This window comes from Salvelinus alpinus, chromosome 1, assembly GCF_045679555.1.
Source record: "Salvelinus alpinus chromosome 1, SLU_Salpinus.1, whole genome shotgun sequence".
Taxonomy (NCBI): domain Eukaryota; kingdom Metazoa; phylum Chordata; class Actinopteri; order Salmoniformes; family Salmonidae; genus Salvelinus; species Salvelinus alpinus.
The window spans coordinates 31,606,796-31,632,522 of record NC_092086.1 but is presented as its reverse complement, the minus strand read 5'-3'; the positions used below and the strand labels follow the sequence as shown (position 1 = coordinate 31,632,522).

At 43.8% G+C, this 25,727-nt stretch overlaps 2 protein-coding genes across 2 annotated transcripts in view; both read right to left on the bottom strand.

The window, feature by feature from the left end:
* Positions 1-4,421, bottom strand: part of mosmoa (modulator of smoothened a) — a 42,583-nt gene extending 38,162 nt beyond the window's left edge. Inside the window, exon 1 of the mRNA XM_071396705.1 lies at positions 3,347-4,421. Within this exon, the coding sequence (XP_071252806.1) occupies positions 3,347-3,452 (106 nt within the window). The 5' untranslated portion in view covers positions 3,453-4,421. The remainder of the gene's footprint in view (positions 1-3,346) is intronic.
* Positions 4,422-8,249: 3,828 nt separating this feature from the next.
* Positions 8,250-25,513, bottom strand: uqcrc2a (ubiquinol-cytochrome c reductase core protein 2a). The gene is made up of 14 exons (XM_071397968.1): positions 25,365-25,513; positions 20,724-20,816; positions 20,174-20,323; positions 19,966-20,030; positions 18,983-19,039; positions 15,392-15,516; positions 15,071-15,168; positions 14,910-14,967; positions 12,630-12,725; positions 12,275-12,474; positions 11,957-12,037; positions 11,782-11,858; positions 11,435-11,588; positions 8,250-8,596 (listed from the first exon to the last, which is right to left on the bottom strand). Exons 1-14 carry the CDS (start codon positions 25,395-25,397, stop codon positions 8,513-8,515), a joined length of 1,371 nt encoding a protein of 456 aa, XP_071254069.1. The 5' UTR covers positions 25,398-25,513; the 3' UTR covers positions 8,250-8,512.
* Positions 25,514-25,727: the final 214 nt, after the last annotated feature.

Genomic DNA, 25,727 nt, shown 5'->3' with positions numbered 1-25,727 from the left:
TGTATGTCTGACAGCTGGAAGGTGACGCGAGGATCTCATCATCAAGTCTAGTTGTAGGATAACATGGTGAGAGATGGCATATCGCATTTGCTAATCAGTCAAGAAAACAAAATAACACTAAATACTGAACCGTGACCCTTTTTAATATCTGAACCGTGACCCTTTTTAATATCTGAACCGTGACCCTTTTTAATATCTGAACCGTGACCCTTTTTAATATCTGAACCGTGACCCTTTTTAATATCTGAACCGTGACCCTTTTTAATATCTGAACCGTGACCCTTTTTAATATCTGAACCGTGACCCTTTTTAATATCTGAACCGTGACCCTTTTTAATCTCACTGTCTCTCTCTGTGTGTGCATCTATTTTCATTCAGATGGTGACAGAGACACTCTGAAGACAACAGGATCTACAGGACGGCAGAGGGCTGCGGGCAGATTCACAGTTGTCTCCGTAACAATGACATTGCCAGTAATAATGGGCTTTGTGTAGAAGCCCAGGCAGGAAATTAAGTTTACTGTGATTGCCTGAGAACGTCACACAGAGGTGAGGACAGGGTCTTTTCAGCTGGAGAGCCAACATTTCTCCTCCTTTTGTGCCAGTGGTTGTCGTGGTCCCCAAACGTCTCTGTGTTGCCCTGGGCCAGGAGTTGTTCCTAGTCAGGTCACGTAGTCAGGGTTGGAGAAACTCAAGGCTCTACTTATGACTTCCTCACTTCCAGGCTTTACAATTGGTCTTGTTCAACTACAAATCAATAATGTTATCTCCTTCATTAGAATGATCTTTAGCCGTGACCAAAGACAGGTGTACAGTAACCCATTTAGGAAACACAGCTGTGGCATTGTGTTGAGTGAGGAGACTCAACCCTTCTTCTGTATATTACATGCTCAAGGTATCTTCTTCTGTATATTACACGCTCAAGGTATCTGACTCAAGGTTCCAATTACAGGGGTGTTAAGGGCTGCCGAGCTCTCCTGTAGGAAATCAAGGCACCATAATAAATCTTTCTCCTATAGCAATGTTGTTTGGGGGCAAATAGCGCATAGTCTATTTGTTACTTGTACAGGCATTAAAGAAGTGAGGGTGTGTTAGGCAAATTACGCCACTATAAATTGAGAACAGAAGAAGAAAAAAAATGACAAAACAAACAGCATTTGTATGCTTGCTTTCCCTTCATCCAAAAATAAATCAGCTCAACAAATAACATTATCACTTCCATTAAATGTGCTTGTTGAGTGTAAGATCTACAATTATCTCCCACATTGTGGTGAGCAATTAGGCTAACCACTATGTCTACAAACACATCACAATCAAACCATGATGACAGAGGGAAATTCTTATGATGCGTCACAAAGGCCAACCCTGACCAAAATACTTGTTCTGCAATCCATTAAAAGGCTGCCAATGTGCTGGCAATTTTCGTCTCTATATTGAGTTACTTCTATAATGAATTGGACCGATAACACCTAACACCCGCAGCCTGTCACAAAACCAGGAGGGTATGATGAGAAGCACAGGACACCAAACGCAGGCTTTGTGACTGTAAATCCCTGGGTGAGAAAAGCTAAGCCTGGTGCTAGCCTTCAGAGACGGGATGTTAAGAACGGTCTTTCCATCTCATAAACAGAGCCCAACAAAACACCCACCATCATCATCATCATCAAAGAAACAGCAGGGGAGACTGGGGAGAGGAAGTGAGAACAGTGGGAGATATGAGAGGATGGTCGTTTGCACCGCTATACTAAAACCAGCAGCCAAACCAAAACCTTTCGGCCAATTGCAGCCTGAGTTGCGCCTTGGAAAGTCTAATAAATTGTCCAGAATTAAAACATTATATAATTGGAATCGGTTATGACATTGTTTTCCCTATATTCATTTAGCAGGGGTGGCCCACCACTGTTAATTGTTGCCACCACTGCAAAAAAATGTGTTGTTTATAATCAATATCGGCTGAGACTCGCTTTTAAATGGATAGTCGTTGGCTCAATGACTGGAAGTCTATGGGAACAGCTTGCATGTCATTGCCCTACCGCTACCCTTGCCACCACTGCTGAACAAAAATCCAAAGGGAAACACTAAGATGGGTGGTTTGCAATGCATGCAACCCTACACTTACCAGCACTTTTGCTGTGGTAGGCTAATTGCAGGTGTGACCGTTATCAACAAAGCAGGAGTGAGGCAGATGGCACAGCCTACCAGGAATAGGTTACTGAGGCCATTGCCGAGTAGGCATACTGAAGCAACTCAGCATGCTTTCAAATTACATGTAATTACAATGTTATTTACTGTCGAACATGAGTTAGCTACTCTTCATTTCCAGTAAGGGTGTCAATATTGTCAAGTCGTTTTTAAAGACAAAACATGAATGTTATTGTCATAGAAGGCTTATTTGAGTGAGAGTGTGAGTGGACACTGTCCAATTGAAAGATAAAGACAGTGAACACACATCAGAAACAGTGTTTTGAAAACATCCATCCCTTTTCTTCTTAGAAAATAGGGCAATGAAAACAAATTGCTTCTGCTGCAGCAGCTGACAGGCTACATTGGTTTCACATTGGTGCATGAACCCTTCCTGACCCAGTTCCTATAAGCCGTCATCATCGTGGGTGGGGGTGGGTACAAAGAAGAGCATCAGCCTATTAATGGCATGTGGATAAGTTTTGAGGCTTGTCAACAGAAAAAGACCAACTGGCATTCGGGAGGCCAGCAGGAAGCCTGTATTCAACACTTGTTACAGTTGATCAAGTCTGTCGATTGACCCATAGGATTGACCTCAAAGTGGTCATTGACGTGGCCAATTGCTCTGATGACAGCTCTATCTACTAAATAAACAACCGCCGCCAAGAAATTACTGAGTAGTGCTTCTTGGTCTTGCTAATATGAAATCATTACAACACTACCCTTACGTAATACATGGGAAAGAGTGTAGTAGAGAATACAACATATATCAAATTATTTCTGTGTGTCCCCAATATATCAGCAATAACATATTATATAGGCCTAAAATAATATCTACATGTGATATAATTTATATATGTTCATTATGCATCCCTATTTTGGATTAGTAGCCCAGTGTTTCAAATCACAGAGGAACATAGAACAAACGACTGAGTTGCAGAGGGGACAAGATACCCCTGCTGATATGTAACGTAAACATTGCTAGAGGTGGATCTTTGTTCTGTGGATGATGAATGCAGCAGCAGGTAAAGGCTTCAATGAATGTATAACGTATAGCCAGCCCTACAATCTGCAAAGGGGAATCATTCCATCAGTGAAGCTGTAACATTAAAAGGAAAATACAGTGGTCAATGTCAAAGGTAAGAGTTCAATAATTCCCCAATTACCTGCAGATTCGCCTGTGTTGATCCAGTCGGGGTTTGCAATGCTTGCGATTGCAAAGATATCCGCTGCCAGAAACAGACATCCTGATATAATTGTTAATTTATCCATATTTGCAGCTCAAGTCTGTGTGCTTTAAATGAGCAGATATGAAAGACGTGGCTTAGAGTTCCAGGTAAGACCAAGGAGTTTAGACCTCAGAGATACAGTTTTTAGATATATGTTTCCGTTAGATAGTTATTGGTCCACCTCACCCCCTTCAAAATAGATTCAACTGGTTTGGAGGTTCAGCCTGTCATTATTCCTTTGGAGATGGCAGCAACAGCAAATCAACACACCTTCATTCGGCTTACATATGGCTAAAAACGGAGAAAAAAAATCACATCTCAAACTACCATCTTTTCGCCCCGAATCTTCCTCCGATAAAGCAAAAGGAGCTGGCGCAACGTCAGGGCCCAAGTCTCCAGTCGCTGGTGTTCTCGCTCGGAGCTGCACGGTAGCAGCAGCAGCATTTGGTTATTGAGACTAGCAGGATAGCTAGCCACCTAGCTAGCTATTTCCCACATTCGAACTCCGTGTGCCGAACAACAACCCAGAGAGGGTGCTTGACGGCCGAACCCCCATTTGAAGAAGTACTTTAAACCATTTTACGAACAAAACTCCGTCAGACAGAGGTACTAAATAATCTAATAATGCTGTGCCTTCAGTATGTCCTTGTTTTCAGCGAAGCTCTAAGGCTAGCTAGCCGTCAGGAAAACGAGAACCCATCCTCCCTCTTGCTTATTCATGCCCCCTTCTTCTCCGCTGCTGGAATAGCATCTGTAGTGTAAATAGACCGCTAGCTAGCAAGCTCTGGTACCGACATAGCGAAGTAGGAACCAAGGCAGCTCGATCAGGGTCGGCGGCTTTCGCATAATCTTTATATGGAAATACGATATTATTAAAGCCGCTAGGAGAGGTGGTGATTATGCTTTCCCCGATTAGCCCACTAGCTTGGCCCCCTATCAAACGAACACCGTCCCTCACGCAGTGCGTTCCACAGACACAACAGCCCACTCTTTCTCTCACACACACACACACACACACACACAGGGGGCATTCGCTATCGTCTCGCGAGATCGTTGGCGTGAGAGACGTTTCAGACAGATGGGACCATGCAGAGGGGGTAGATGAGACCACTCATTTAGAAGGACATGACATTCATCAAACCGTTTATTATTCTCATCAGAGGAAGAAGTAACGCCTTTCCTTTTAACATTCAAAGGCTCCTTATCCCATGTTTGAATAAGTGTCCATTCTACCAGATAAAAGTGGTCCCCAAGATAGGAGTGATGGGATGGGGGGGGGGGACAATCTGAAATGTTTGTATGATTACCTTTTTGTGACACATTTTTGCCAACAAAAGCATTTGTAGATGCCTTAGTTTATTCTCACTGTCACTTGCTGTAGTTAAGGTCAAAGCAAATCCTCTGATCTATCAAAGGAGTGTGCCAGAGAGCAGTACTCTGCTGGTCAGCGCTTTCCACTATCTCCATTAGAGCAGCAAAGCAATCAGCAGAAAGTAACCTCCCTCCCACCCACTCAACACAGCAGTCTCAGCAATGTGAGTCTTCACACTGGGCACAGACGTCAGTTTAACGTCTAGTTTTGATGCACATTTGGTTGAGTTGTTAACTAACGTGAATTCAATGTGAAATCAACCAAAATGTCACCCTGTCATTGAATTTAGGTTAAAAGTAGGGTGTAAAATACCTTTAAGTTGATGACTTTTTACAAATCCAATCAGTTTTCCACAACATCATTACATTTTTTGGTTAAAATAATGTTGAAACAACTTTGATTCAACCAGTTTTTACCCAATGTGTTTCTGCTTTGGAGAGAATATATAGATCACCCAGTTCTCATAAACTCAGCAAAAAAAGAAACGTCCTCTCACTGTCAACTGCGTTTATTTTCAGGAAACTTAACATGTGTAAATATTTGTATGAACATAAGATTCAACAACTGAGACATAAACTAAACAAGTTCCACAGACATGTGACTAACAGAAATGGAGTGTGTCCCTGAACAAAGGGGGGGGGGGAGTCAAAATCAAAAGTAACAGTCAGTATCTGGTGTGGCCACCAGCTGCATTAAGTACTGCAGTGCATCTCCTCCTCATGGACTGCACCGGATTTACCAGTTCTTGCTGTGAGATGTTACCCCACTCTTCCACCAAGGCACCTGCAAGTTCCAGGACATTTCTGGGGGGAATGGCCCTAGCCCTCATCCTCCAATCCAACAGGTCCCAGGCGTGCTCAATAGATTTGAGATCCGGGCTCTTCGCTGGCCATGGCAGAACACTGACATTCCTGTCTTGCAGGAAATCATGCACAGAACGAGCAGTATGGCTGGTGGTATTGTCATGCTGGAGGGTCATGTCAGGATGAGCCTGCAGGAGGGGTACCACATGAGGGAGGAGGATGTCTTCCCTGTAACGCACAGCGTTGAGATTGCCTGCAATGACAACAAGCTCAGTCCGATGATGCTGTGACACACCACCCCAGACCATGACGGACCCTCCACCTCCAAATCGATTCCGCTCCAGAGTACAGGCCTCGGTGTAATGCTCATTCCTTCGATGATAAACGCGAATCCGACCATCACCCCTGGTGAGACAAAACCACGACTTGTCAGTGAAGAGCACTTTTTGCCAGTCCTGTCTGGTCCAGCCACGGTGGGTTTGTGCCCATAGGTGACGTTGTTGCCGGTGATGTCTGGTGAGGACCTGCCTTTCAACAGGCCTACAAGCCCCCAGTCCAGCCTCTCTCAGCCTATTGTGGACAGTCTGAGCACTGATGGAGGGATTGTGCGTTCCTGGTGTAACTTGGGCAGTTGTTGTTGCCATCCTGTACCTGTCCCGCAGGTGTGATGTTTGGATGTACCGATCCTGTGCAGGTGTTGTTACACGTGGTCTGCCACTGCGAGGATGATTAGCTGTCCGTTCTGTCTCCCTGTAGCGCTGTCTTAGGCGTCTCACAGTACGGACATTGCAATTTATTGCCCTGGCCACATCTGCAGTCCTCTCCTAGCAGCATGCCTAAGCCACATTCACGCAGATGAGCAGGGACCCTGGGAATCTTTCTTTTGGTGTTTTTCAGAGTCAGTAAAAAGGCCTCTTTAGTGTCCTAAGTTTTTATAACTGTGACCTTAATTGCCTACCGTTTGTAAGCTGTTAGTGTCTTAACGACCGTTCCGCAAGTGCATGGTCATTAATTGTTTATGGTTCATTGAACAAGCATGGGAAACAGTGTTTAAACCCTTTACAATGAAGATATGTGAAGTTATTTGGATATTTATGAATTATCTTTGAAAGACAGGGTCCTGAAAAAGGGATGTTTCTTTTTTTTGCTGAGTTTGTATTACTTGCCTGTATGATCTAAGCTTTTACAGAACACGACCCTAAATTGACACTAGAATTTGCAGGAGACCCAACTTGGAAAAATTATATCCTGTGTGTTCATATTCACTCAATTGTAGGTCCCACTGGCTGACCAGGCAGAATGACATGAACACACATTCTAATAGTGGAAGAGGTCCTTAGCTGACAGTGTGTTATATGTTAAAATGTGTTTGTATTATGAATTGTATTCACGTTTCAGGACTCTTGGAAGGTTAGTCCAAATGAGGACTAAAAGAGATCCTAATAAAATAAAATCTATACCCATTTGAAGAGAAAAAAACTTCTTAATTTGTTTAATAAGATTAGATTTTCTCAGAGGACCCCACACTATAGCCTTCATGGCATTAATGGCACAGGGGGTATATTAGTGCATTTCCCTGTTACCACAGTCAGTCAATCACTGATTCAAGCACCACTCCACCACCTCCAATGGACAATACATGTTGAACCTAAATAGAACCACATGGATATGTAGCTTTATTATTCACTACATTCCTTGAATACATGATTCACTGACATCCAGTCGTGATCTGTGTTGTTTTGTCATGTTTAGTCATCAAGGCCTTTTTTGCCCCTATCTCTCTAGCCATAGCTGTTATTCTTAATGGCTGCTTTTGCTGTGCAATATTTTTGATAACGTGTTTGACCAAACTCCAGATCGATCAATATACTTAACAAAAATATAAACTTAACATGCAACAATTTCAAAATGTTTACTTAGTTACAGTTCATAGAAGGAAATCAGTCAATTGAAATAAATTGACCCCCCAAACGATCCTACAGGTGCAGAAGCCGGACTTGGAGGTCCTGGGCTGATGTGGTTACATGTGGTCTGCGGTTGAAAGGCTGGTTGGACGTACTGCCAAATTCTTTAAAATGGAGGTGGCTTATGGTAGAGAAATAAACATTAAATTCTCTGGCAACAGCTCTGTTGGACATTCCTGCAGTCAGCATGCCAATTGCACGCTCCCTCAAAACTTGAGACATCTGTGGCATTGTGGTGTGTGACAAAACTGCACATTTTAGTGTGGACTTATTGCCCCCAGCACAAGGTGCAACTGTGTAATGATCATGCTATTTAATCAGCTTCTTGATATGCCACACCTGTCAGGTGGATGAATTATCTTAGCAAATGAGAAATGCTCACTACCAGGGATGTAAACAAAATTGTGCACACAATTTGAGAGAAATAAGCTTTTTGTGCATATGGAACATTTCTGGGATATTTTATTTTAGCTCATGAAACATGTTGCGTTTATATTTTTGTTCAGTATATAAACAATACCCCCACAATTCTCCCTCATTCTAACATACCTGGCTGCTACAATAGATGCAACATTTTGCCCATGTAGCAGCTCCAACAGATTTTCAAGGCTCTTCGTCTCCCCCTGCAGCAGCTGGGCGGAATAACATCAAAGATATATCATTACTCACTCATCTTGGTGATCAAATCAGACTGCCATTACTGTAGATAGACCATTTAATGAATTTACATCAAATATACAGAGAAATTGACAACAAAAAGAATAATTATTCCTGATACCTGTGTACAATTATTGCAGAACAAACGTTAACATGATTTGTTAACAAAGGATTATCATTTACTGTGAGATGAAGTCATGGGCTTCATATCAGAACCAGGTTCCTTCTTCTGGAGTAAGCAGCCAGGCACAACCTGCCCAGGTTAAAATGTTAAATAACTCTTTCATTGTTTATGGTTTGTTTCTTTTCACAATTCATCCACGAAGGGTGTGTTGGCGAGGTGTCCGCAGGCTGCCATCGATTTCTTGCCATCCACAAACTTTCTCGCAGCCTGGAAAAACAAAATAATACACTTATCACATTGTCCCTTATTCCCCTTCTGTGTCCCCAGCTGACCTGCTATAAATAAATGTAAATGTAGGAGTCACACAGAAATCAGTCTTCAAAAATGTTATTCATATATTTATTTTTTCCCCCTTTATTTTTTACTTGGAGAATGGCGTTCCGATCACTTTACCCAAACATTATTATTTTATAGTACAGATGGAGGTATAGTTTGGAAGATAGACATAAAGAGGGAAAGAAAGGATTTAGGGGCACATACAGACAGCAACCCCCATAGCCAAGGGGGCAATATATTCACCATAAATATTCACAGGCATACACCGAGTGTACAAAACATTAGGAACGCCTGTTCTTTCCATGATAGACTGACCAGGTGAAAGCAATGATCACTTATTTAAATCCACTTCAATCAGTGTATATGAAGTAAAGGAGACAGGATAAAGAAGGATTTTTAAGCCTTGAGACATGGATTGTGTATGCGTGCCATTCAAAGGGTGAATGGGCAAGACAAAATATTTAAGTGCCTTTGAGCAGGATATTTACATTTAAGTCATTTAGCAGACGCTCTTATCCAGAGCGACTTACAAATTGGTGCATTCACCTTATGATATCCAGTGGAACAACCACTTTAGAATAGTGCATCTAACTCTTTTAAGGGGGGGGGGGGGGTTAGAAGGATTACTTTATCCTATCCTAGGTATTCCTTAAAGAGGTGGGGTTTCAGGTGTCTCCGGAAGGTGGTGATTGACTCCACTGACCTGGCGTCGTGAGGGAGTTTGTTCCACCATTGGGGTGCCAGAGCAGCGAACAGTTTTGACCGGGCTGAGCGGGAACTGTACTTCCTCAGAGGTAGGAAGGCGAGCAGGCCAGAGGTGGATGAACGCAGTGCCCTTGTTTGGGTGTAGGGCCTGATCAGAGCCTGAAGGTACGGAGGTGCCGTTCCCCTCACAGCTCCGTAGGCAAGCACCATGGTCTTGTAGCGGATGCGAGCTTCAACTGGAAGCCAGTGGAGAGAGCGGAGGAGCGGGGTGACGTGAGAGAACTTGGGAAGGTTGAACACCAGACGGGCTGCGGCGTTCTGGATGAGTTGTAGGGGTTTAATGGCACAGGCAGGGAGCCCAGCCAACAGCGAGTTGCAGTAATCCAGACGGGAGATGACAAGTGCCTGGATTAGGACTGCAGGTAGTTGGTGCCAGGCGCACCAATTTAAGTGTCACCAACTGAAACGCTGCTGTGTTTTTCACACTCAACAGTTTCCTGTGTGTATCAAGAATGGTCCACCACCCAAAGGACATCCAGCCAACTGACACAACTTGACACAAGCATTGGAGTCAACATGGGCCAGCATCCCTGTGGAATGCTTTCGACACCTAGTGGAGTCCATGCCCGATGAATTGAAGCTGTTCTGAGAGCAAAGGGGGGTGCAACTCAATATTAGGAAGGTGTTCCTAATGTTTTACACACTTAGCGTATATTGAATGTGAATAGATACAGTTGAAGTCGGAAGTTTACATACACCTTAGCAAAATACATTTAAACTCAGTTTTTCACAATTCCTGACATTTAATCCTAGTAAAAATTCCCTGCCTTAGGTCAGTTAGGATCACCACTTTATTTTAAGAATGTGAAATGTCAGAATAATAGTAGAGAGAATGATTTATTTCAGCTTTTATTTCTTTCATCACATTCCCAGTGGGTCAGAAGTTTACATACACTCAATTAGTATTTGGTAGTATTGCCTTTAAATTGTTTAACTTGGGTCAAACGTTTCGGATAGCCTTCCACAAGCTTCCCACAATAAGTTGGGTTTATTTTGGTCCATTCCTCCTGACAGAGCTGGTGTAACTGAGTCAGGTTTGTAGGCCAGCTCGCTCGCACACGCTTTTTCAGTTCTGCACACAAATGTTCTATAGGATTGAGGTCAGGGCTTTGTGATGGCCACTCCAATACCTTGACTTGGTTGTCCGTAAGCCATTTTGCCACAACTTTAGAAGTATGCTTGGGGTCATTGTCCATTCGGGAAGACCCATTTGCAACCAAGCTTTAACTTCCTGAATGATGTCTTGAGATGTTGCTTCAATGTATCCACATAATTTTCCCTCCTCATGATGCCATCTATTTTGCGAAGTGCACCAGTCCCTCCTGCAGCAAAGCACACCCACAAAATAATGCTGCCACCCCCGTGTTTCACGGTTGGGATGGTGTTCTTCGGCTTGCAAGCCTCCCCCTTTTTCCTCCAATCATAACAATGGTCATTATGGCCAGACAGTTCTATTTTTGTTTTATCAGACCAGAGGACATTTCTCCAAAAAGTATGATCTTTGTCCCCATGTGCAGATGCAAACCGTAGTCTGGCTTTTTTATGGCGGTTTTGGAGCAGTGGCTTCTTCCTTGCTGAGCGGCCTTTCAGGTTATGTCAATATAGGACTTGTTTTACTGTGGATATAGATATTTTTGTATCTGTTTCCTCCAGCAACTTGACAAGGTCCTTTGCTGCTGTTCTGGGATTGATTTGCACTTTTCGCACCAAAGTATGTTAATCTCTATGAGACAGAACACGTCTCCTTCCTGAGCGGTATGACGGCTGCGTGGTCCCATGGTGTTTATACTTGCGTACTATTGTTTGTACAGATGAACGTGGTACCTTCAGGCGTTTGGAAATTGCTCCCAAGGATGAACCAGACTTGTGGAGGTCTACAATTTATTTTCTGAGGTCTTGGCTGATGTCTTGATTTTTCCATGATGTCAAGCAAAGAGGCACTGAGTTTAAAGGTAGGCCTTGACCTTCTTGCCCTAGCAGTAGTGAATGTTGAAGTGTACTCACGTTGACGACGTCTGCGTGGCTGACAGAGTCGATGCTCTGGGTAACTGTCTCTGGTGAGTGGTAGGCTCCGCTGGACAGAGCCTGGGCCCCCATCTCCTCCAGCAGGCCCTCAGAACTCTCCATGGACATCAGGTACTCCGCTTTCAACTGCTTCCTACCAGGTAAGAGGGGGGACAGGGTCAAAGGTCCAATCAGGTCAAGAAGGTATTATAGGCCATCAATGTAAATAATAATTAGTTATTTATTAACTGACTGGCTTGGTTAAAGGTTAAATAAAACTAAAACTACAGAGAGTCAGCGCCAAGATTCATGTCCACTTAATGAGCCATATTGTTTAGTGAACTCACTTTGCTCTGGCAACATCATCCTCGGACACGCCTCCCTTCGCAACCCCTGTCACCTGGGCGATGGCAGCTTTGATCACCTGTACAGAGAGACAGTCACTGTTAGGGACAGTCACTTATCAACATATATCAGGTTCTAACACGTTCTTATGTTACTACTGCATTATAGTGTGCTCACCTCTCCTGCGGAGTCGGCTTGGGCGATGGAGTAGACTCCAAAGAGTCCAGAGTCAGCGTATGTGGCATTGAAGGCTGTGGCCTGCATAGGAGACAGAGAAATAAGCATTTGATTACCTTCTGTACACAAGATAGTCCAAGATCATTGTGCTTTCTAACCTCTAAACCTTTTATTTTTCTCTGTGCGTAATTTAGACAATCATACAATGAAGACTCCAGTTATGTAGAATTTCAGCTATGTAGAATATCGATTTCTATTGTAGTGACCACAACCAACAACACAGGAATAACTGTAGCAACAAACAGGGAAGTTACTCACATCGAAGGGCTGTGTGGTTGCCTTGGCGATGCCCTGGCTCAGTTTGCTGGTGACGTTGGAGCCTCTCTTTACGTGTGGCCCGGCTCCCAGAACCCTTTGCAGCACACTAAAGGCATTGGCCTCTGCTGATCCAGTCACACCGCCCTCGCTGGCGATCAGCGAGTGGACCAGACCGGTCCCGTTCTGCACCCGCAGCTCACCTGCAGGGACACACAGTCACACACGGTTAACCACCATCAGGGTACGAACACACAACCCATCTTGGCTCACACACTGGGGTTGCCTGAATCAGTGGCCCAGACTAGAGCTCAGCAGTTAGGCGTGCATTGCTTTTAAGGCTCTCTATGGGTCTTACCTCCGCGGTATACAGCCTTGGCCCCAGCAACTCCAGCCCCACTGCGGACACTGAGAAACTGCTCTCCTACCTGCCTCAGCACAGAGTGATTCACACCTGGGGAGAGACGGCACAGACAGGGGTCATGTCACTGGAAGACACACCAGAGAGCCAGCAGGAGACACACACACACAGGTGGACTGTCATCACATAGACATCACATGAGCTCAGTTCAGTGTTTCACACAGGGGTACATACTAGGGCCGGGAATTGCCAGGGACCTCACATTATTATCACCATACTTAGGTGCTGAAGCGATATGTAGTGTCGTTCTATATGTATTGCGATTCGATACTGTGATTTTATTGCGATTCAAGATACATTTTGCTCACCATATGTCTGCTGCCGAGGGACAAGAGAGAGCCATGAGAAAATGACATTTGATCAGTAAGGGAAATATACTACATGGCTACAAGTATGTGGACAACCCTTCAACTTAGTGGATTCGGCTACTTCAGCCACACCCGTTGCTGACAGGTGTTCAAATCGAGCACACAGTCATGCAATCTCCATAGACAAACATTGGCAGTAGAATGGCCTCAGTGACTTTCAACGCGGCACCGTCATAGGATGCCACCTTTCCAACAAGTCAGTTTGTAAAATTTCTGCCCTGCTAGAGCTACCCCGTTCAATTGTAAGTGCTGTTATTGAAAAGTGGAAATGTCTCGGAGCAACAACAGCTCAGCCGCGAAGTGGTAGGACACACAAGTTCACGGAACGGGACTGCCGAGTGCTAAAGCGCGTAAAAATTGTATGTCCTCGGGTTGCAACACTCACTACCGAGTTCCAAACTGCCTCTGGAAGCAACATCAACACAATAACTGCTCACGAGGAGCTTCATGAAATGGGTTTCCATGGCCGAGCAGCCTTACACAAGCTTAAGTTCAAGCGTTGGCTGGAGTGGTGTAAAGCTCGCCGCCATTGGACTCTGGAGCAATGGAAACGTGTTCTCTGGAGTGATGAATCGCGCTTCACCATCTGGCAGTCCGACGGACGAATATGGGTTTGGAGGATGCCAGGAGAACACTACCTGCCCCAATGCATAGTATCAACTGTTAAGTTTGATGGAGGAGGAATAATGGTCTGCAGCTGTTTTTCATGATTCGGGCCCCTTAGTTCCAGTGGAGGGAAGTCTTAACGCTACAGCATACAATGACATTCCAAACGATTCTGTGCTTCCAACTTTGTGGTAACAGTTTGGGGAAGGCCCTTTCCTGTTTTAGCATGACAATGCCCCCATGCACAAAGCGAGGTCCATACAGAAATAGTTTGTCGAGATCGGTGTGGAAGAACTTGAATGGCCTGCACAGAGCCCTGACCTCAACCTCATCGAACACATTTGGGATGACTTGGAACGCCAACTGCGAGCCAGGCCTAATCGCCCAACATCAGTGCCCGACCTCACTAATACTCTTGTTGCTTAATGGAAGCAAGTCCCCGCAGCAATGTTCCAACATCTAGTGGAAAGCCTTCCCAGAAGAGTAGAGGCTGTTATAGCAGCAAAGGGGGGACCAACTCCATATTATTAACCATGATTCTGGAATGAGATGTTCGACAGGTAGGTGTCCACATACTTAAGACCATGTAGTGTAAGTGCTGAAAACAAATTGGCTCCCTATTTAAAAAGAAGATGGAGAACAAGTTTTGGGGTAGGTACAGCCAACTAGCGTAAAAACAATATTGCAATATTATCAAAACAATACGATATCATCAAAAATAATATCTCAATATGTAACTAGCGATTTATTTCCTATCACTTGTACATACCAGAGAGCAGTCATGTCACACACACACAGTGCGTCATACTAGAGCAGAACAGCTGACCTCTACTCCACATATCTTTAGACAGCCTTTAACTCTAGGGTTTGGACAGAGGCCAAAGGAAATGTGATGTGTACACAGTACGCACGCACACACAGAGGGAGAGAGTGTTTACATCGCCCTAATTCAAAGGATATGACCCTTATAGTGACCCAATCAATAGGGTTGTTCCGATTCCCTACCCTTCTTCCTGAAGTGTGCACTTGCTCAATATCCCCTCAATAATTTAAAAGTAATACATTGGCTAGAGTGAGTTTCCACCATATTCCTTTTCAATCCATGAGGGGCTGCACACTTCAGGGAAAAGGTAGGGCAAGGAATCAGAACAGCCCCGGAGACATGCTGAAGGAGCTGCAACATGTAGAAAGGACAACCCAGGGTGCCATTGGATCAAAAAGACTAACAGCCAGACACACTCACCTAGTCCTACAAGAGCCATTCTGGCACTGGTGAAATTATTCTGGACAAAGGACTGCAGCTAAGGGGGATAAGGAAGTAGGAGAGAGTTTAAGAGAGAGCTAAGCTGTGACAAACACAAGGTAGCACTATAGTGAACAACATAGCTATTAACACAGTCTTACCTGTTCACAACTGACTTTGCCAACCATGTAGTCAGGACAGTACAGGGAGTTGGATAGAGCGTTTTTGTAAGCAGCTTCATGCAACTTCTCAATGACACCTTCAGAGAAATAAACCCCATAACAAAAGACTTCAGTCAGTGAGTTGGCAAGGAGAACTAATAACAGGATGCTAGACAAATGACTATAGACAAAAAAAAAAATCTGCAGCATACAAATATATACTATACCAAAATGCTACTGGTAATTGAATAAAAAATATTAATTCAACAAGGAGCAATCGTGCTGGACAAGTAAAGTGAATAGAGGGGATGTGTTGCTGACCTATCTGTGAACACTGCTGGGCCAGGGCCCGGTCTACCTTGACCCTGGAGGTCAGGTCGTCCACCTCCCATGGCCGGAACTCTGGGGTCGTGGTCACGTTGATCAGGTACTCCATCACTGTGTCTCTGAGGAGAACGATGGACGTTGGATGGGCAGACGCAAACATACGGACACACACGGACAATGCAACAGTCATAACTCTCAACATACAGTGGCAAGAAAAAGTATGTGAACCCTTTGGAAATACCTGGATTTCTGCATAAATTGGTCATCAAATTTGATCGGATCTTCATCTAAGTCACAACAATAGACAAACACAGTCTGCTTAAACTAATAACACACAAACAATTAGAAGTTTTCATGTCTTTATTGAACCCACCGTGTAAACATTCACAGTGCAGGGTGGAAAAAGTATGTGAACCCTTGGATTTAATAACTGGTTGACCCTCCTTTGGCAGCAATAACCTCTACCAAACATTTTCTGTACAGTCGTGGCCAAAAGTTTTGAGAATGACACAAATATTAATTTTCACAAAGTCTGCTGCCTCAGTTTGTATGATGGCAATTTGCATATACTCCAGAATGTTACGAAGAGTGATCAGATGAATTGCAATTAATTGCAAAGTCCCTCTTTGCCATGCAAATGAACTGAATCCCAAAAAAACATTTCCACTGCATTTCAGCCCTGCCACAAAAGGACCAGCTGACATCATGTCAGTGATTCTCTCGTTAACACAGGTGTGAGTGTTGACGAGGACAAGGCTGGAGATCACTCTGTCATGCTGATTGAGTTCGAATAACAGACTGGAAGCTTCAAAAGGAGGGTGGTGCTTGGAATCATTGTTATTCCTCTGTCAACCATGGTTACCTGCAAGGAAACACATGCCGTCATCATTGCTTTGTACAAAAAGGGCTTCACAGGCAAAGATATTGCTGCCAGTAAGATTGCACCTAAATCAACCATTTATCGGATCATCAAGAATTTCAAGGAGTGTGGTTCAATTGTTGTGAAGAAGGCTTTAGGGCGCCCAAGAAAGTCCAGCAAGCGCCAGGACCGCCTCCTAAAGTTGATTCAGCTACGGGATTGGGGCACCAGCAGTACAGAGCTTGCTCAGGAATGGCAGCAGGCAGGTGTGAGTGCATCTGCACGCACAGTGAGGCGAAGACTTTTGGAGGATGGCCTGGTGTCAAGAAGGGCAGCAAAGAAGCCACTTCTCTCCAGGAAAAACATCAGGGACAGACTGATATTCTGAAAAAGGTACAGGGATTGGACTGCTGAGGACTGGGGTAAAGTCATTTTCTCTGATGAATCCCCTTTCTGATTGTTTGGGGCATCCGGAAAAAAGCTTGTCTGGAGAAGACAAGGTGAGCGCTACCATCAGTCCTGTGTCATGCCAACAGTAAAGCATCATGAGACCATTCATGTGTGGGGTTGCTTCTCAGCCAAGGGAGTGAGCTCACTCACAATTTTGCCTAAGAACACAGCCATGAATAAAGAATGGTACCAACACATCCTCCGAGAGCAACTTCTCCCAACCATCCAGGAACAGTTTGGTGACAAACGATGCCTTTTCCAGCATGATGGAGCACCTTGCCATAAGGCAAAAGTGATAACTAAGTGGCTCGGGGAACAAAACATTGATATTTTGGGTCCATGGCCAGGAAACTCCCCAGACCTTAATCCCATTGAGAACTTGTGGTCAATCTTCAAGCAGCGGGTGGACAAACAAAAACCCACAAATTCTGACAAACTCCAAGCATTGATTATGCAAGAATGGGCTGACATCAGTCAGGATGCGGCCCAGAAGTTAATTGACAGCATGCCAGGGCTGATTGCAGAGGTCTTGAAAAAGAAGGGCCAACACTGCAAACTCTTTGCATCAACTTCATGTAATTGTCAATAAAAGCCTTTGACACTTATGAAATGCTTGTAATTATACTTCAGTATTCCATAGTAACATCTGCCAAAAATATCTAAAAAGACACTGAAGCAGCAAACTTTGTGGAAATTAAAATTTGTGCATTCTCAAAACTTTTGGCCACGACTGTAGTTGCGGATCAGATTTGCACAACGGGCAGGAGGAATTTTGGACCATTCCTCTTTACAAAACTGTTTCAGTTCAGCAATATTCTTGGGATGTCTGGTGTGAACTGCTCTCTTGAGGTCATGCCACAGCATCTCATTTCGGTTGAGGTCAGGACTCCGACTTTGCCACTCCAGAAGGCCTCATTTCTTTTGTTGAAGCCATTCTATTGTTGATTTACTTCTGTGTTTTGGCTCGTTGTCCTGTTGCATCACCCAACTTCTGTTGAGCTTCAATTGGCGGACAGATAGCCTAATATTCTCCTGCAAAATGTCTTGATAAACTTGGGAATTCATTTTTCCGTCGATTTTAGCAAGCTGTCCAGGCCCTGAGGCAGCAAAGCAGCCCCAAACCATGATGCTCCCTCCACCATACTTTACAGTTGGGATGAGGTTTTGATGTTGGTGTGCTGTGCCTTTTTTTCTCCACACAGTGTTGTGTGTTCCTTCCAAACAACTCAACTGTAGTTTCATCTGTCCACAGAATATTTTGCCAGTAGCGCTGTGGAACATCTAGGTGCACTTTTACAAACTTCAGATGTGCAGCAGTGTTTTTTTTGGACAGCAGTGGCTTCTTCCGTGGTGTCCTCCCATGAACACCAATCTTGTTTAGTGTTTTATGTATCGTAGACTCATCAGAGATGTTAGTATGATCCAGAGATTTCTGTAAGTCTTTAGCTGACACTCTAGGATTCTTCTTAACCTCATTGAGCATTCTGCGCTGTGCTCTTGCAGTCATCTTTGCAGGAAGGCCACTCCGAGGGAGAGTAACAACAGTGCTGAACTTTTATAGACAATTTGTCTTACTGTGGACTGATGAACATCAAGGCTTTTAGAGATACTTTTGTAACCCTTTCCAGCTTTTATGTAAGCCAACCATTTAAAAAAAAATCTTAGGTCTTCTAAGATCTCTTTTGTTCGAGGCATGGTTCACATCAGGCGATGCTTCTTGTGAATAGCAAACTCAAATTTTGTGAGTGTTTTTTATAGGGCAAGGCAGCTCTAACCAACATCTCCAATCTCGTCTCATTGATTGGACTCCAGTTTAGCTGACTCCTGACTCCAATTAGCTTTTGGAGAAGTCATTAACCTAGGGGTTCACATACTTTTTCCAACCTACACTGTGAATGGTTAAATGATGTATTCAATATAAACAAGAAAAATACAATAATTTGTGTGTTATTAGTTTAAGCACACTATGTTTGTCTATTGTTGTGACTTAGATGAAGATCAGATCAAATTTGATGACCAATTTATGCAGAAATCCAGGTAATTCCAAAGGGTTCACATACTGTTTCTTGCCACTGTAGATGATGAATCAAGATGATCTCAAGTGGCCCTATGGGAAGCCTCTATGATAAATAGGTAAGAAACACAGGGGCTAATTACACCATGAATCAACCCTGTCCTCGCATACAACGTGCCCGTAATTCAACTTTCTTCATCCATCAATTCAACACCAAAGTAAACCCACACACTGAGGGAGTCTGGCTGCGGTAGTAACTTACACGTGGTCTCTCAAACACTCCACAGAGTAAACCATGGTCTCCCTCGATGACGTTACGCTGCGGACACACACAAAACAGACATGTTAGCTACATCCTCCAGACTAGACTAGCTATGATGCACATTGCTTTGCAATGAGGTGAAAATAGGAACATTCTTGTGCTGTGTGTGCAGATTGGCATTTTCTGGGATGATTCATGTACTGGAGGCAGCTCTACAGGGTGGTCACTAGCTTGCACCGCCACAAAGTCATAAAATCTGATTTTAAACCTAACCTTAACCATACTGCTAACCTTAAATTGAGACGAAAAAAATACACATTTTTGTTTTCGATATAGCCAATTTTGACTTTGCAGCTGGCCCATCTAGCGGAACACTTAGCTTTGCCCCCAGGACAAGATTCATCCCAATAAATGTCAACCTGCATGTGACTCTGTGCTTCTCTCATCTTGTTCATTCTGCTCTATCCTAAAACGTGAGCCCCCCGTTGACTCGAGGGCAACTGTATGTGTGTGCATCTATAATGTAGTGAAGCTATAGCTTGTGTGAGGTATGGGTGTTGAAGTTGGTGTTAATGTTTCACTGCCTCCTACATTTACGTTTATTTACAGCAAGTCAGGCGGGGACACAGAAGGAATAAGGGACAATGAGGGAAGGGGTACACAACACAAATGTATAATATAATAATAATAATATAATAATATTATTATCCATTCCATATTCCGCTTTTATCCAAAGCGACTTACAGTCATGCGTACATACATTTTACTTATGGTTGGCCCCGAGAATCGAACCCACAAGCCTGGCGGTACAAGCGCCATGCTCTACCAACTGAGCCATACAGGGTAACATAGGGTATATTGTAGCATACACTCTGTATGTGGAGATAGGGAACAGTATAATGTATATTCTGCATGAGGACAGAAATGGGGTTAGGGGACAGGGAGGGCGGGGACATAGTGCTGTACTCTCCATACTCGCTGACCTCAGACTACCCCCCACTGCCTCCACACCACGACAGATCCTGAACGCAGACGCTCCCTTAGTAGTCTGAAAACAACAACAGTGACAGTGTTCATTCATTAACTTAAGGACTTTAAAAAACAGTGTCGTTGTGATGGAAATTGCCCTTATTGTTGAAGTCATTCACAAGTCAAAGAGATCAATCCATTCATAAAACCACTGGGACTTACCAGGTTGGCTGCCAACCGCAGGACATGACTGACTCCCTGGTTCTCCACAGTCTCATAACGAGTGCCTGCTTTCACAAACACACCCACACTGGACACGGGAGAGTAGTTCTCCAACGACGCAATCACTAGACCGTTGGGCAGCTTGGACACCTAGTAGAGAACACAGGGAGGGAGAGTCAGCTGGAACACACGTGAGACTGGCAGCATTGTTGTTTTGGAAACTGCAGAGTGAATAAGAGATTAAACATTCCATTCTGTTCAATGGAGGTAAAGTTCTTGTGATCAACTGCACAACCAAAAGTTCATTTTCCAATATGGAGGGAAAATATGGCTACACAGTAAGTAAAAGTGTGTGCATGGTAGTACCTAAAACAAGTCTACACATTAACATAATCACAATGCTTAGCCATAGAGTAGAGCACATCCTCATCCCTGACACACCACTCAAGGACCCACCAAGAAAAACTCAACACCCCAGTTTGGGCTACAACTAGGGCCCAGAGTTTTTCCTGTGATCCCATGTGAAAACTTCTTGGCCTCTATGACATACCTGTACACTCTGGGGGGGCAGGGCCACCCCAGCCTTCAGGCCAGCCAAGGGCTCAGTGAGGACATCACTCCTCCTGGCTGCATAGCATCGTATCTGGGGAGGAAAATTATAAAAATCATGTCAACAAACACTCACCAGCACTTCCTCAGCTAGGGAATTACAATATGATATGATACACTATTCAATTCATGTGGAGGGATCTAGATTTCCTTCTGTCCTCAAATGACCCCAGTCAAATGACGTCTTATGGCTGAAAATAATACTACAGGTGGATTAAACCAAACCATCATAACAGGTTTTGTTTAGGAGGATGTTTTGTGATACGAGCAGCTTCCTCTAACCTAAAGACGGGAGATGAATTCTGAGCCTGGTCTAGACTAGAGCAGTGGGTATTCTTGATGATATTTAGTCCACTCTGAGGGTAGACTCACTGGGTGCCAGGCCAACCTGAAATATGTAGTATGTTAAACCTTCTTCTTATTTGTCCTTCCAAGAAGACACATCATACATTGGCTGTAGCACCTTGGTTAAGATGAGGGTGAGGTGTAGGGAAACTCAATCGGTAGTAAGGCTAAATCCTAAAGACCTGATATGATCCAACCCCCAGTCAAACATCTAATGTCAGAAGAGATTATGGTGTCTGCTACAATATGAAAGAGAGAAATAGAAGCTACTCATTTTTTTGCAGTATGCAGTCTTACAGATAAGTTCTTATTGAACTACTTACTCTTGTACACTATGTTTTCTCTTTTATGTTTTCCTGGTTTTAGATTTGTTTAAGTTTTTCACTTTCAAAAGTACAATTGTTCATAGAAAAACGACGAAATTGGATGTTCTGAGTCCATGTCAACGGTTAAATCACATCAGAAAACATTTTTTTTTAGGTATGTAAGAAAACTTAGGTACGTAAAAATCTTTTTTTTTTGTGTAATTCCCATTTGGCCATTTAATTGCGTATCTAGTGAGTGAGGAATGTGCTAGGACCGTGGGATGGCGGAAGCAGAAGTGTCGGTTAAAGCTGAAAGCGAGTCGAGTCCAGTTCGCGTGAAAGATTAGTGGACAACAGTGAAGAATGGAACAAAATGGGCTGAAGTTGTTGTGGAAAATGAGTCTGATGTATCGTTCCTTGTTGGAGTACGTTTTTTGGATAAAGATGTTTATTTGGGAAACCCTTTTCAAGTCACGAGGATGGTGAAGGCGGCGTTGGGAAAAGTGGATGCAGTCCAAGTAACCAGAAGTGGTATGGTGTTGATATTGTGTGTATCTAAAGAGCAAAAGGAGCGTGCATTTTGTGGCTCGTGAAAATATCGACGCATGAAGTGAACAGCTTTGATTTTCGGAGCAGGGCACCGGTAAAATGTTATTTCTGGCGTCCTATTGGACATTGATAATCATTATCTTAGGCCAAAAATTCCAGGAGTAGTTAATGCACGTCGCTTGACAAATATGGAGAATGGTAAAAAGGAGCAGTTTATCTGTATTATTGTTTAATTAGTATATACCACCCTAAGATACGCAGTAAAAGCGTTCGTCCAAAACCCGATGCAATGCAAGAAGTGTAAAAAGGTTGGCCATGTGTCAAGTCTTTGCAGACGGAAGGAATGTTATTGAAGAGTCTTAATGTAAAATGTTGCAACTGTGGTGGGGATCGTATTTCCGAATTCCCTGAGTGCCCTGTTAGGGTGAAAGAGGTTGACGTGTCAAAGATCAGGGATGTAGGTGGTGAAGAGCTTTGAAGGGGCAAGAGGCCACAGTTCTGAAGAAGATATGGAGGTGGATATACCACAACCAGTTGCAAACGTTGAATACACTTATTGTGAAAAAGGTGTATTTTGTAGAATTTATAGCCACAGTTATTAATTGTACTGCACAAGTGTCCAAAAAGCTGGACATCATATCTGCAGCCAATACGTTTTTGGGCCGCCAAGACTTAATGGCAGAAGCACTGCAAGGACTACTGTCACCAGGATATGTCCCGACATCACAGGATCCTTCTGAGCCTGTGTAGGGACCTGCTTAAAACAGAAAAGCTTTAGTTTAATTAACATTTCATTAGATAGTTTGAATGGAATTTTTTCAATGTATTTTTCCCCCCCATTTTAGAGCCTTATTATCAACTTGTAGAGTAGGTGGCGGAATGCACATATAATTGACGCAAACGCCATTATACCAAAGAAGAAGAATCAACTTTGCAGTTAACATTTAATTGAGAAGGTTTTGGGGAAACTTTCTGTCAACCCACAAAATGGTTATCATATCAACTGGGAACACATAGTGTGATGGAGAAACGCACGCACCACACAGACAAACGCAATATTGCTGGAAATTAATAGGCAGGTAATGTTAGGTTTGGCTTTTTAAGCCAATAGTTGCTAACCAGGAGTTGGATAATGTCAATGTTGCGTTGATTAGATAGTAACTGGGAGCTTGCTGTGTCTGATACTTGATACTTGTCAAATTTTATGTACTTTCAGAATTGTTTGGCAAGCTTCTTGTAGGTGGGCTGTGAGCTAATCGACCTGTTGGAGACCTGACCTAAAGCAATCTGGAACCTGATATCTGAAAAGCTAATAAACTCAGCAAAAAAAGAACGTCCCTTTTTCAGGACCCTGTCTTTCAAAGACAATTAGTAAAAATCCAAAATAACTTCACAGATCTTCATTGTAAAGGGTTTAAACACTGTTTCCCATGCTTGTTCAATGAACCATAAACAATTAGTGAACATGCGCCTGTGGAATGGTTGTTAAGACACTAACAGCTTACAGATGGTAGGCAATTAAGGTCACAGTTATGAAATCTTAGGACACTAAAGAGGCCTTTCTACTGACTCTGGAAAAACCACAAACAAAGATGTCCAGGGTCCCTGCTCAACTGTGTGAACGTGCCTAGGCATGCTGCAAGGAGGCATGAGGACTGCAGATGTGGCCAGGGCAATAAATAGCAATGTCCGTACTGTGAGACGCCTAAGACAGTGCTACAGAGAGACAGGATGGACAGCTGGTCGTCCTCGCAGTGGCAGACCACGTGTAACAACACCTCCACAGGATCGGTACATCCAAACATCACACCTGCGGGACAGGTACAGGATGGCAACAACAACTGCCCGAGTTACACCAGGAACGCACAATCCCTCCATCAGTGCTCAGACTGTCCGCAATAGGCTGAGAAAGGCTGGATTGAGGGCTTGTAGGCCTGTTGTAAGGCAGGTCCTCACCAGACATCACTGGCGACCACATCACTTATAGGCACAAACCTACCATCGCTGGACCAGATAGGACTGGCAAAAAGTTGCGGTTTTGTCTCACCAGGGGTGACGGTCGGATTCGCATTTATCATCGAAGGAATGAACGTTACACCGAGGCTTGTACTCTGGAGCGGCATCGACTTGGAGGTGGAGGGTCCGTCATGGTCTGGGGCAGTGTGTCACAGCATCATTGGACTGAGCTTCTTGTTATTGCAGGCAATCTCACTGCTGTGCATTACAGGGAAGACATCCTCCTCCCTCATGTAGTACCCTTCCTGCAGGCTCATCCTGACATGACCCTCCAGCATGACAATGCCACCAGCCATACTGCTCGTTCTGTGCGTGATTTCCTGCAAGACAGGAATGTCAGTGTTCTGCCATGGCCAGCGAAGAGCCCGGATCTCAATCCCATTGAGCACGTCTGGGACCTGTTGGATTGGAGGGTGAGGGCTAGGGCCGTTCCCCCCAGAAATGTCCGGGAACTTGCAGGTGCCTTGGTGGAAGAGTGGGGTAACATCTCACAGCAAGAACTGGCAATGTCTGTGGAACTTGTTCAGTTTGTGTCTGTTGTTGAATCTTGTTGTGTAAATTTGTATTAACATATGTTAAGTTTGCTGAAAATAAACACAGTTGACATTGAGAGGACGTTTCTTTTTTTGTTGAGTTTGTCAGCTATCTACAGACAGCTGAGCTAGACACCAAACACTTGGCAGCACACTCCAGATACACTATAATACATTGTTCAAAAACAGGGCAATATCAAAACATTAACTTGTCAAGCTTCCTAGAAATCAACAGTATACTAGATAATACGGGAGAAAGCCGGTGGCTTATTGTCAGACCTTCGTAGCTAAAGCTGCCAGATACTTCATCCCATCACTACCAATCAACATTGCAATGAGATTACTTGATCGGTGAATTGAGACATTGACTGTTCCATGGCATGTCACCTGGCTTGGATTGTCAGTGCGGGATTGATCTGAAAAACCAGCAGAACCGCAATGACCTTCAATGGGTTGAGCTGGATGGAACCATGGGCTACGTGACAGCTAGCTAGCTAGCAATACAGCTTGCCAGCGATTCGCCAGTAGTGAACATGCCATTGTAAAATGTAGTACATAGCCATTCTTACTTACAAATGAGGCTATTATAGGTTCATGAAACCGATTGGATACATCATCTCGGTCAAGATTATAGAAGTAAGCGCGCCTAGCTAACTTTAGCTAGGGTAACCGACAGGCTAATTAACCATCCGTTTCCACTAGCCAACCTTGGCTACTTAGCCGGCGAGTCCACGGGGTGGGTTCCAATTGACCCCCCAAAGGAAAGAATGCACGAAACCTCATGATACATTGTTGTAAAATACACGTTTAATAGGATAGAGTAACGAGACTCACGGATAATTTATTTAGAGTTCGGATCCCTTTCATGACTCCCGTTTCTCTCCTTCAGCAGCAGTAAAATACAGACATGAACGCCCTGACGTCCTACCCACAATGCACCGCTCTTCACAGCCAATCCAAAAATGGTAAAAAGATTCGTCAAGATATTTAACTTTAAAGGGCCAATCGGTAGTTGAAACAATGCTGTTTTGGTAAAAATCTGAGGGATGAGCATGGAGAAATGTTACCACTTAAATTCATAGACAGAGCTATGGATGCAAGGACTGACCATCCATGATATCCAAATTAAAGTTGTAACCATGGTTTGAGGCTATACAATGCAGAGGAGGCTGGTGGGAGGAGCGGGCTCATTGTAAT